Below are 14681 nucleotides of genomic sequence, written 5' to 3'. Positions count from 1 at the left end.
ACACGCTCGCATGTGTATATGTATGTTTGCACATAAAGGTGCTTATATGTACATGTATATATATACACCTTTATACATACATGCATACATATATATATATGTATATATATATATACATATATGTGTGTGTGCGTCTGTGTGTGTATATGTATATGTATACATATATGTATGTATATATATATATATATATATACATATATACATGCGCATATAAATATACATATACATATATTTGTGTGTAACCGGGTGTACGTGTGCATATGCATACGTACTGGCATATGTGTGTGTATTTGAGTGTGTGTGTGCGCGCGCCTGGGTGTTTGTGTTTGCGCAGATGCAAAGATCAAATGTCATAACATCGTACTGCTATTGGCTAGGACGCAACTAAGAAAAAAATCAACAACACATTACTTTAAGAAATGGTAAATATCCTGAAGGAACTTGCAGTAATTGTCGACAAAGGATATCGCAAGAATCTTTGCAACGACAATTAGTGTCGTATTACCGATTTCTCAGCTTGAAGTTACGAGTAGAACGTACCTTAGCAGATCTTTTACAGATCTCGAATTTCGCGTGCTATGAAATATAATATCCTAATGCTGAATAAAGCAGCACCTTTAAACAGCACCTCAGCATTCGATTATGTAAGAAGCGAGATGAACCTGCAATGCAGCAAGGGAAACATCTCAAATCTGTGAGAATGATATCGCATTTTCTCGTTTAGGAAATATGAAATACAGAAAGATACTGCATTGGGTTAAACGAATAAAATACTAAAAATTGTGTGTATATTTGTATTTCTATGTGTGAATATATGTGAACATATATATATATATATATATATATATATACATATTTAACATTGTCCCGAGGGAGATCAAAGAGGAAAAGGATCCCATCAACTTTAAACGGAGTCTGGATAGATTCCTTCAAAGAATACCAGATAAGCCACCCATAATTGGATACAACTCACCCAACAAGAACTCACTACTTGAACAAAACTTGACTTAAACAAAACTTGACTTAAACAGGATTCGAATAATCCTATCATGTGGTGCTATTAAGTTAGACATGGCCTGGACCAATCTTTGGTCGAAACATATCTAAGTTATCTAAGTTATATAAGTTATATACAAATGTGGTGAGAAAACATGAATAAATTACCCGATCGTGTACCGTAGTAGCTCTCAAGTATATTCCAGGAGACGGTTGGCCACATTAAGTAATAATACACATTACCCATCGCTTAGTATGAATCATCTCTCCTGTAATTCTTAATTTTATCAGGAGTGCAATTTTCAAGTAATTCCAAAAAACACGACGATTGGTACGTCATTAAGTTTTTCTTTTAATTTTACAGTTGATCGTAAAGCATAATTAGTTGGTTAAATTGACCGACACGTGAGATGTTTACACCTGTACGGAAAATTTGTATGGATAGCTTACAGATATCTTGTAAGCTGATATCCTATACACAAACAGGCGGTGCTGATTTATAGAGGTATTCGTCGAGCTATTATCTGGCCTAACTTTCAACTAAGCATCGTTATAATAACTTAATATATCTTCCTTTCCTTTCTGTTTTTTTTTAATCATAGTAACACATACAGATACGGTACCTTACGCATAACCTAAAACTCAACTTTTTATGTCCTTCCTAATGGACATCATAAAAAAATAAAAATACATTGATAGAACTCCATCAATGAAATTAAGTTTAATATCAAGTCTATCCAATCTTTAACATAATGAAAAAAGCCTATTAGAACACTCACATATTCTTTGATCTGATTCAATGTATACACAACTCCAAGCTTGCGCCCTGGCTTTGGTGCCAACTTGAAGTTCGCCTAAATAAAATTTATAGCCGTATCAAATTTCAACATATCTCCCTTCACTTCCATGTGTACATTAAACGGATTAGAATAAGGAAATAGCCATGAACAAATTAACTCAGTTCGCCTCAAACCACGCTTGTTGAAAGACTGAATGTAGCTTCATAGCAGACTAAGCGGTTTTGTATGCTCAACTGTAGATACTCTGCGCAGCAGAAATACGTGTCGGTCAATTTAACCAGCTAATATTGCTATATCACCAACTGTAAAATTAAAATAAAAAATATAAAAGCTTATTCCCAAAACTTTCTCTGACGACCTATTTATAGAGTCTACGTTCAAATGGAAGCACTCCGTCGGTTACGACGACGAGGGTTCCGGTTGATCCGAATCAACGGAACAGCCTGCTCGTGAAATTAACGTGTAAGTGGCTGAACACTCCACAGACACGTGTACCCTTAACGTAGTTCTCGGGGATATTCAGCGTGACACAGAGAGTGACAAGGCCGGCCCTTTAAAATACAGGTACAACAGAAACAGGAAGTAAGAGTAAGAGTAAGTTGTGGTGAAAGAGTACAGCAGGGATCACCACTATCCCCTGCCGGAGCCTCGTGGAGCTTTAGGTGTTTTCGCTCAATAAACACTCACAACGCCTGGTCTGAGAATCGAAACCGCGATCCTATGACCGCGAATCCGCTGCCCTAACCACTGGGCCATTGCGCCTCCACCTACGTTCAAATATAAAGCACCTGTCTATCTAAAAATTTAAGCTTTCCTTCACTGAGAGATATTTTATTTTAAATCAAGCATGTAACACTCACGTGTCGACAAACAGTACATCTGAAAATTAAGTTTGATTTTACGTTAAGAAGCTGGACAACAGAGTAATGAAAATTAGGTGCTTAAAGAGAGAAACAAGAGATATTTATACAATATTTCGTAATAACGATAAACTAATTTCGACGTTGCCATCTCGACTTTTATTTTATTGTATTGCAACAATGAATTTATATATATTTGTTTTAAAATCTTTTTTATTTAGATTGATGCATTACGAAAATTAAAACAAGGAGGAGAGGAAAATCTTCAGATGTCAATGTCTGATAACATTAGACCGACAATGTCGACAAATCAGCGTCCAGTACGAACAAATATAAACTTCGTAAGTATGAACATTTACATGAAAATGCAGTTATTTTCTAATCTGCAAACGTATGATGGGTTAGAATATCTTTGAAACTTGAGTGCATCGAACTACATCCATCACAATATTTTGTTTCAATGTTTTCTATTTATGCGTCTTGGTTTAAATACGATTCTGTATTTAGTTTCCTGAGCGTCGATTGAATAAACACGATTAGTTTACTGAGATCAGTCTAATGATTCTACCACTCGATGTACAAAGCGTTATCGCTTCTGTATTCAAGAGGATTATAAGTTTATAATTAACATAAAGTGATTAATACCTAACTTTCATTATATACCACAACTACTTCAAAAGTTTCAAAAGAGTTTTTAAAAGATGTGAGCGAATTTGAAATAATACATTCCTCTACATAACTATCAATAAAAGTATAGGAATCATTGTAATACACAGTAGAATATAACCTTAAACACATTGACCTCATTGAACGTGGAGGAATTATTGAAAAAAGTTCAAGATAGCATATGTTACTCTTACTTTAAAAAAGTATGCATTTGAAAAATTATGTATTTGAAAAATTTAGGACGGGTAGATTATACCAAAGAATACATATCGCGTACAATTGATACCATTCATATATACTGAGTAGATTGTACAAAATCTAGATTAGGAAAGTAATAATTGGGAGTAAATACACACGCACATACACACACAGGCACACGCACACACACATATATATATACATATGCATATGTGTACATACTTACATATATACGTATATACACATCCATACACACACACATATATATATGCATATGCATATGTGTACATACATATAAACGTATATACACATCCATATATGGGTAGAGGACGTCCTAAAATGTACACAACATGAGATACGAAATCATGGAATACGAACTATTTTTGCAAACAACTAAAAAACAAATAGAAAACAAGACAGTGACAACAAACAGTAACGGTTGCTAAGTTATAACGAGGTGAGGTGGCGAACGCTAGAGGAACATGTTTTGACAGGAGAAAAGGCAGGAGACAGACAAGAATGCGTGTGATCTGTGTGGCAAATCAAAAGGAAAGAAATAAGTTCAAGTTAGGAAAAGAAAGATGGCCGATGGTCGCGTGTGAGCAATGAGTGGGTAAAGGAGGAATAGTGAGAAAGAGAGAGGGACTGATAGAGAACGGTGAGAAGAGGAAAAGAATTAGAGAAAGAATGCGAGAGGGAAAACGAAAGGAGGAGAAGGGGAGATAAAAGAATTAGAGAAATCCCAAATTTAATTTGCTTTGTGGAAGCAAATGTTTTCTTGAAGATGCCTCTTGCCGTACTTGCTCGAAATGTGGAGTAGATAAAACAGCCGACAAGTGATAAAAGGTCGTTCTTTATGTTACATGTCATGTTTTCCATTTGTTTTTCTTGAGAAAATATAAAAAATTTCGTTAAAAATATTCATTAAAAATATTAGGATTTCATTAAAAATCATCTTCGTTTGGAAGTATCTCTATATATACACAGAAAAGTATAAGTCCCAAAAGGTCATATACCACCAAAATATGAACTTTTTGAACTCATAATTTTCTGTGTATATATATATATATATAGATACTTCCAAACGAACGTGATTTTTAATGAAATCCTAATATTTTTAACGAACTTTTTAATATTTTCTCAAGACTTTTCCTGTAAACTGTTTTAACCCTTTCTTATTATTATCAAAGAATGTATATATGTATTGTAATATTTTGTGACAACCAGTACCTAACACTACAAAGCTTTTACACTTTACTTTTGACAATCTTTTTCTAAAAAAGTGAAACCGGTCAAGTGAACAAACATCTTTTAAAATTACAATTTCATACCTTATTTCATACATATTTCCACTCGTGCGGTACCATACACCTTCACTTTGTTATATATAAATATATATATATATATATATATATATATTCACCTTCGAAACGTAGAGTAGATGAAACCATGGCGACTGAAGGGGTTTTTCCTTGTGTTATTTGTCCTGTACTCTATTTTTTTGTTGTTTAAGAAAAATGTCCAGTTCCTTGGGTTTGTGTCTATGTTTTCGTTTCTCATTGTGTTCGACGTTTTTTTGGTGTCCTGTACTCATATATGCGTGTATATATAAATGTAGAGGTAGGTACATACATATATGTATATATATGCATATGTTTTATTTATTAATATATATTATATATATATATATTTATATATTTATTTAGTTATTTATTTAAAACATTACGTTATATAATTAGGGTCCAGTAAAAAAATTAACTTCACCACACACCGAACTTTTAGAAATAGCAGCCAAAAAATTTCGCTATTTCCTCTACTATAAGAACACTACTTGGTAAAATTATTAATTAATAATTAATTAATTTTACCCTTTTATTATTGACTATATATATGTATATATATATATATATATATATATATATATATATACATGCACGCGCTCACATTCATGCATTAAAATGTGTTGGTGAGATGTTTCAGCTTCTAAAAGCAAATTCACTTCACTACAACTATCGTGGAGAAAACTTCTCTGTTATGGTAAAAGGAGTAAACACAATATCTGCCCAGTGTTGGCTCTTGTAGGATTCTTTAGAAGTTGAAAAGTGTCATAAACACATGTTAAGTAATCTAATGTTCGCTTACGGCTAAACATTGCTTGGCGCTGAATTTACGTGTAACTATATCATTTCACGGATTGGAATGGATCCATGAAATATCTGACCTCTGTTTCTAGTTCTTGCAAACAGCGAAATATAGGTTTACCATAATTAGTATTGAGTAAGAATTTAAAACTAGTTTCATCCTGAATCGATGCTGTATGTGCATATCTGTTTGTCTGTCTGTCTATCTATCTATCTTCATATTGACATTTCTGTGATAACGATCCCTATTGATCAATTTTTTTCCTTTCCCTTCTTTTTTCCTCACCTTCCCTTTTTTTTAAAATTTTATTTTATCCCCCCCCCTTTTTTGGTCCACTTTCCATTTACGATCCCATTTGATCGAAAATCAAACCCCCTTCTTTTACCCCCAAAAGAAAAGCTCTACCTTGTAATATTGTCCTGTCTGTGTGCAGCCCTGTGTGGTTAATAAAGAAACATATCTATCTATCTATCTATCTATCTATCTATCCATCTATCTGTCTGTCTGTCTGTATGTATGTATGTTTGTATGCATATATGTATGTATGCATCTATATATGCATGTATGTGTGGCGCTTTAGCCTTGAGCAGTAAACATCATTTCTCGTTGCTCCAGTTCACTCAGCTTGCAAAAAATGAGCTGTAGCATTAATTCAAAAGACTAGCCTTGTCTCACTTGTCACGCTGAATCTCCCTTAGAACTATGAGAAGGGTACCTGCGTCTGTGGAGTACTCAGCTACTTCCACATTAATTTAACGAGCAGGCTCCTCCGTCGACCGGATCAACTAAAACACTCGTTGTCGTACCGGACGGGGATCCAGATAATGAATGTATGTATAAATTGAAAAGTGCAAACCTTGTGAATTTGTGTGCGCCATGTCGCTTTCAATTTAGCATTAGTAAATCTTATCTGCACACATAAAGTGCGCGCGTACACACACCTATATACATTTTATTTTCTAATGATTTCGTTTCTGCCTCTGAAGAAGGAGCTGGTTGCTAACAGAATACAAAGCTATTTTTTAAATGTAGAAAACAAAAGAAAGTAATATTTGAGAACAGACTGTGTTTGGAATATGCGGATTAGCCGGGTGATTTCTTGTACTGAGAATCCCAGCTTCACTAGATTGTTACCTAGGCATTTAATTACAAATCTGTGTCCACCAAATTGGTACGTATGTGCTTGGCATAAATGTGAATTTATAATCCCGATATAAGAGCTGAAAGTTTCCGAGCAGTTGCACATACATATGTATATATGTATGTATGTATGTATCTGTACCTGTTTATGTGTATATATATAAATATATATACATACATACATACATACATACATACATACATACGTACGTACATACATACATGAACATATATATGAACCTCGGATTCATCGGCTTGTAATTGAAGTGGACTGAATTAACGCCACAGTCTTGCTAACACGCTTAATGAGGGACATGACACGCGGTTTAGAGAGTAAAGCTGATTCCCAGTATTCTGTCAGACAACTTCTTTATAGAAGCTGTATTTACCTATTAAACACTTGTCCATCTAAAAATGTGGAAATTATACGTATCTTTCTCTGACAAATGTTTTATTTTAAATGAAAGATAAATACTCTTAATTTTTTCCCTGTATTTATAGCCTTATTCAAAAAGCGTTAAGCTACAGCCGAACACTCATATGTCCATATATCCATAAATGTTTGCATAGGATATTAAAAAGAAAGTTTGCGAACAAAATCTTATCAGATACCACACTATTTACCTATAACTCTTTTCCATTTATGAACATATCTAATATGAAATATGTTGGTTATTTAATGAATAGATCGTTGAAAATTCAGCTTGCAAAGATTTTTTTATTTTCAAATGTAGATACCCGAAAATTTAATTCTACTAATTTAATACACGTAAATTTATTATGTAGTGTTAAGAAAGTATCACCCTATTTACTCTCGGCATGCTAGTTATTGCTGATCACTCATATCGAGTGGAAACGGAACGTTTCAATAACTAATTAAATCGCTAAATAACTAATTATATATTCAAAACTCAAATTTGAAAATTCGGAACATTAATGATTCATATTTGTAAGTGACTTTCATAAACTGTTTTATGTTTACGATATGATGTTATAATATTTTCAATAGTAACGTTCTATTTCAAGAATATATATATATATATATATATATCAATAATAATAAAGGGTAAAATTAATTAATTAACTAGTAATTAATAATTCCACCAAGTAGTATTCGGCATGTTAAAAGGAACATTTATCTGTAAACTTAAACAATATTTTATAATTATGAGTATATTTATAATTAGGGTTCAGCAAAAAATTGCTTTACCACATACCGAACTTTAGAAATGGCACCCAAAGAACCTTAGCTATTTCTTCTACCATAAGAAGAAACTACCGGGAAATAGTTAAGGTTCTTTGGCTGCTATTTCTAATGTTCGGTATGTGGTAAAGCAAATTTTTGCTGAAACCCTAATTATAATTATACTCATAATTATAAAATATTGTTTATATATGTATATATATATATATATATATATATATAAAATATGGTTTATATATATATATATACACAAATACTACGGTAGCTCACTTTTCTCATCCGTATACTTGTTGAGATTCCTATTTTCGTTGTACAGAAATATGTGTCCAGTTGTGAAAGTCAGAAAAAAGGATTTAGGAAAAAATATGGTTGATGGTCCAAAATGTGTTTTTCCAAGTCATACAAATCCTCCTCCAAATTAAAATAAATATTTTTGCAAATACCACTACTCTCAAAGTTGGTTTTAATGTTCAGAAACATACAGTCCATCAAGATACAAAATAGTAAACAGAAAGACAATTAAACGAATTTTAAGTTATCCTGTAGAGTACTGATTATCATAATTAAATCTTAGATGTGAATAAGTATCGAACCGATATCAATTATATTCATTTCGTTCACGCTGACATCGAAAAATGGACAAGCTCCTCCCTAGTAATTGAAATGAAACTATTTTGATCGATGATGCTTCAAATTAATTGAAAAGTTCAAACTAGTAGAATAGCTGCCTCCCATTGACGCACAGTTAGGATTTGGTCTCTCTGCGTAGAATACTTAGTGTTTCGTAATGCCTTTACTGCTAATTATATGATTTGATAGATAGAAATTAACAACGATTTTTAGTCAGACTTCTGTAATTGATATAATTAAGATAGCCGTATTAAGGGGACTGGCAACAATAGAATGTCTTTAATAGCATTAAATTTTCTATTTAGAGTTTGCTTGCAGTTATATTTCTTGTATTTCGACTAGTGTATAATATAAATGGATACAGACTATCTAACTACATTGAGAATGGTTAAAACGTATTGTGTTTCAAATATTTAGCGTTTGTTTTTCATATAAAATAATATTGTTATTATATAACATTCTTCGAACGCGTATCTTCGAGGTGCATCTTCCTAAAGGAGAAAAAATGAAAACTTATGAAAACTGAAATTGAACTGTAATGTAAATTTAACACTAGGTTAAATTGTCAAAATGTGGAAGGAATACAAAATTAAGGAAATCAATTGCATTAGATATTTAGCACTGAATGTGACGAGTGAATTGTTGTTGACCTCGTATGATTAAATATTTATAATTTCTAAACTTACGAAATTCAATGTGTCCTATTCAGAAACCTCCGAAAAATCATGAAAAATTTATAATCCATGCATGCATAGCATGAATTATTATCAGCTTACGTAAGTAAATAAACTGTATAGTGATTTCCATAAACAAGAGCCAGTACTCTTCTTAGATAATTGTTTCGTGATGGGCTGCTTTGATTGAAGAGACAGTGGTCAAATACCGTTGTATCTCAAACAGGCAATATCACTGATTTGCGTGTTAGGTACACACATCGTTTTAGCAGCTGTGATACCCTCTGATGAAAGAAAACCACAACGATCGGAATATTCATCTACGAATCTAGCAGAATGATATTGAGAACGAATAAATATGTAATATATATGTTATTTATAGTATAACAAATATAGAATCAATTCTTGGTTCACATTTCATATTGAAATCCGATTGAATCTATTACAAATCAGATTTATATTACTCGTATAAGGATTCACTACTTTAGAGCAAATGTGATGTTAAATAGGAGTGTTACTATTGATTGAATTGACTATTTGGGATACTGAGGTGTAGGCATATCTCTGCATATATGGTGTTTGCTTTACAATCACGTATTTACAAATTCGAATCACTAAACAGCAACTTGATCAAATTTCTTATAACATACCATTAGTTTGTCAACGTATTGTAAGCAAAATGTGTGAAATGTGAATCCTTAGGAAGCTTATATATATATATATATATATAATATATATATATATACACACATATATATATACATATATATATATATATATATATATATATATATATATAATACATATATATATACATACATATATATATATACATATATATAATATATATATATATTATATATATATATATATAATACATATATATATATATATTTAAAGATAGATAGACAGACAGACAGACAGATAGATAGAGAGGAGAGAGAGAGATAAAGAGATCGTGAACGAGCGTTTCTACTATGGCTGGTCTTCGATGTGTGAAACAAGTAAAATAATACACCTTGTGCTTAATTTCTAAAGAGCAAGAAACGAAACCAGATTCCCACAGAGTCGTCTGAACTGTGAACATAGAGATATTATATTGAATATTGGTGGTAGGAAGTATTTTGGCAGACATTTTCCTATTTTCATGTTTGCTGCTAATTATCACCGCCATCATCATCATCATCATTAATCTTCTGTCTTCTTTTTATTAAACTGGCATGTCTTAAATGAGTTACCTCTATGGCGTCCCATCGACATCATCTTCTATATAATGTCTAGCGTACTACGATCAGGTTTTATCACTTCTCTCACATTTTCATTGGTATTGTTATTTCAGAGGCTTCTTTTTTTCCTGAATCGCATGACAAACCTTTACTCAACTGAGATGCTTTCATACATACCACATGTGTATACCGTGGTTTTCTTCCTTGAGTAGAAAGAAATAATAGCGTACGAGAGCACTTCTTTCATCAGACGTAGTATATGTCTGATGAAAGACATTACTTCCAACTCATGAAACAGGATCAATTATGGAGCAGATGATGTAGAATCATAAAGAGGGTAAAGATTAAGCAGTATCTAAAATATCTGCCCAAGCGTCCATCACTATCTTTAATCACTAGTATCTTCCGACAGTAGGATACATACGTAAGCAGTTGAATACATATGTGTATATGTATATGTGTGTTTGTATGAATGTGTATACATGAGAACGCATGACTTCAGGGTGTTGCACTCATGATCGTGGCATGCGTTTGAGTGTGTGTGCGTTTGTGTTTGTGTGTGTGTGTATGTCTATGTATGAGTGTTAGTGTGTTTGTATTGCTGGATGTGCTCCATCAACGCTGCCTATGTTCAGGGATAGAATAGAATCAAAGACGTGACGAGAAGATCAGACATGCTGACTAAGCGCGTATAATACGGTTTACTACCCACGTGTTTCGATTACCTCAGGAAAGATATACCACCCTAGTGATGGAATAAACGCCGGAATAAGGATAAAGACCGAGAGGAATATCAAATAAGACGTGGAACAGTACGTTTCGGCACCACATGATAGTGATGGTAGTTGGCCTTAGAGGGTCCACGAGGAAAACGAACATTCGGTATGTCTGATGCAGGCTCGTTGCCTGTTGTGCTTAACGTACTGGACGATCTAAGAGATAAGACAGGTATTTAAGGCAACGAGCTGGCAGAATCGTTAGCACGCCGGGCGAAATGCTTAGCCGTATTTCGTCTGCCGCTACGTTCTGAGTTCAAATTCCGCCGAGGGCGACTTTGCCTTTCATCCTTTCGGGGTCGATAAATTAAGTACCAGTTACGTTTGTCTGTCCTTGTTTGTCCTCTGTAGTTTAGCCCCTTGAGGGTAGTAAAGAAATAGGTATTTTGTGGGCTGTAGATATTCTCTCGTGATATAGTCAAGTAACTACTCCTTGAATTCTTGAAAACAGTTGCAAAAAGTAATTTCTTACTCCCTTCTATTTGAACATTAATATCTTTCAAACGAACTTTTTGAGATCACTGACTTTTCATTTCTAAAATTTAGGAAATTTAAATGGCTTGTGAAAGAGGTGGGAATTAGATAAATTAAGAATATGAATATGTTTTGATTTGTCTGGGGATAAACGTTGCAATTTTAAATTTTAGTAGTTGTATAAATGTGCCTGATTTCATTACAACCCTATCGCCATTGTTCTGTTTGAAACGTAATATTACTATCATATAATCTCTTGGAAGACGAAGTGAATAAAGCGACAAGGGTTATAAGAAAGACTAAACGAAATGAAAGTTTCAGAAATAATTATTCCTGGTTTAGGTTTGTTCAGAACATAATATGAAATCGCCATTGAGTGAATATCTAATAAAGTTGATTGATTGATTGATTATATTAACATGTTAGAAACAGAATTCCTATCCGGCATAATACATCATGCTAGCCATGCGTGAATACTCAATCACCGACATTTGATGTATAGGAATCTAGGAGTAATGTTTAGATAAGCATGTCAGGTGTATCTCTATTGATCAACAGAATTGGCAGAGATTCCCGACACTTTCATAACGGATATATTAACATCACATCCCTGTTATCAGCTAAATTAAACATTATAGTAATTTAATGGAACTTGCTTCATTATCCAGTTGTTCTGAAGAACAGCATGTGATCGCTCACAGTCGAGTCAGAAGACAAAAGTAAAGAATAATGGACTTAAAGTAGTCTGCTTTCAGGCAAATATATATTTAAAGTTCCTTCTAAAGTTACATGGACACCCGTTGTAATTTCAAGAAAATACATTCTCTTACAAGTAGCATCAAATAAACTATAATAATATATTTTCAGTGGTGTATCTTTTACTAGAAATAACGTTTTTAAACAGTTGCTAATTTCCCCCCCTAACCATGTACATATGCTTTGTGACACTCTAATTTATATATCGGTAAGCATAGCGAGGTCTACCCTTCTGTAAGTAAATCTAATAACTCTGAAACATGTCACAGCGATGAAAAATATATTATTTATTCGGATAACGTTGTCTTTCCTTACCAACTTCATTATAATCAATTAGTATTCTTATACTTAATAAACCATATGTTTTAACGCTAACATAGCTGTTGTTTTTCAAGCAAATGGCACCACTGAAATAATTTCGCTGGTAATCAGTTTTGTTGATGTGCAGCTCAGGTTATCAATAAAAAAATATGAAGAAGATCAAACCCCTAACCACTCCATCATACCATGCGTATCTAGGACTAGTTTATCCAGTGTGACCCTTTCCTTTGTAATGAGATATGGTTTTATTTCAGGAAGATTTGTTTGCTATTTTTAGCATAGTCAAACGACAGCCAACAAGTTTTCTCCTCTACTCAGAAAATGGTTTTATTTTTTAGTGAGATGCTTATGAATGTTTTTTTTTTACATTCATACACAGTGGCAGTAATTCAAGCGTTTTATGGTGCTAAACATGATTTGGCATTGTTATATAATAAAAGTGGAAGAAATTACCATCAGACTATAAAACTCGCCAGAATTCTTTGAACAGAGCAAAATTCGCAAGAATCATTGAAGAAACCTGGTGTGGAAGTTTAATGGAATGAAGGCATAAGTCTACAACACAAAAATAAGAATGGTGGGATTTTTATACTGAGAGAACATAACATCTGTAACAGATATACATTCTTGCAAACTTTTCGAATATTGTCAAATTCAGTATCTAATTAACACATGTAAGCGGATCAGTTACCAAGTCAAATTGGCGACAATCGTTACAATGAAAGGTAGCCTTATTCCACTTATAGTCATATAAATTACCTGACATGGGTGATTAATATTAATTAATAGTGAAAATCATATTTTGAAAGTGCTTAGAAAACTAATGCTCCGTGAGTGAAATGAAAGCTACGTTAATCAGCACAAGAATACAGTTCAGATATTTGAAATGCCTCACTAATCATAATCATCTACTTTTCAATTAATTTATAGGAAAATCGCATTTTGTTTGATAGTCAATGATATTATTTCAATCAAATCTGGCTAATTGTCTGTTATTGATATTTTTTCCCATTTTACGGACATTCTCTTTAGCTTTGAACCTCAAAAATTTCCATATACCATATCTGTGTCTATTAGTTATAATTAAAACCATTCAGTGCATCTTTCCTAAAACAGACATATCTGGAACATCTTTTTTTTTTTACAATATTTCGTTCAAATAAAAACTCTGCAGCAATCCAGCTTGTCCATTAATCAGGCTGATCCCACGAAAATTTCTGATAACACAGGCCAACAAAATTTCTATAGTCAAAAACCAGGACCTTAATTAGAGATTTTTTCACAAACAGAATCCGAAATTGGCATCTATTTATTACCATTACCTTCAGATTTTACGATACTTGGTCCAAATTATTTTATCTTCTTGTTTTAGTTTGTCTTCGTTTCAATTTGCATAATTGCATAATTCTTGATGAGCTGCAGCATATGACTAAATACTTAACGGCAAAGAGAATCCAGCGAGCTGTAATAGATGAGATTTACACTAGGCTAACAAACGTCCTTTACTGCTACTACAGAACTACACTTTTGGATCTGCTGTTTTTAATTATTCACATAGTTAACATAGGAAATACCACCAAACATTGTAAAATGTATCTAAGCTTCAGAATGCCATCAATGGGTTATGTGATTAATCATACCTCTGATACAATCAACAAGCTATAATTCCATGGACTAAAAATTCATGATGCTGAACGAGGTAAAAATGGACCTCGTAGCAACATAAAATATCAAGAATTTGTGCTGTGGTGTACACGTCAATAATAAATTCAATACGGTCGGAAAATGTGATCATGTTACCTTACAAATTTCAAGTGT

General features: G+C 32.9%; 1 protein-coding gene across 1 annotated transcript in view; it reads left to right on the top strand.

Annotated features, from left to right (window-relative positions):
• Window positions 1-14681, top strand: part of LOC115232608 (carbonic anhydrase-related protein 10-like) — an 865311-nt gene that overhangs the window by 759740 nt on the left and 90890 nt on the right. The window contains exon 7 of the mRNA XM_029802585.2: window positions 2878-2997. Within this exon, the coding sequence (XP_029658445.1) occupies window positions 2878-2997 (120 nt within the window). The remainder of the gene's footprint in view (window positions 1-2877; window positions 2998-14681) is intronic.

The sequence above is a fragment of the Octopus sinensis genome, linkage group LG2 (assembly GCF_006345805.1).
Source record: "Octopus sinensis linkage group LG2, ASM634580v1, whole genome shotgun sequence".
In the NCBI taxonomy this organism is placed as follows: domain Eukaryota; kingdom Metazoa; phylum Mollusca; class Cephalopoda; order Octopoda; family Octopodidae; genus Octopus; species Octopus sinensis.
Note: the sequence above shows the minus strand (reverse complement) of the source record. Positions and strands in the feature narration are given on the sequence as shown.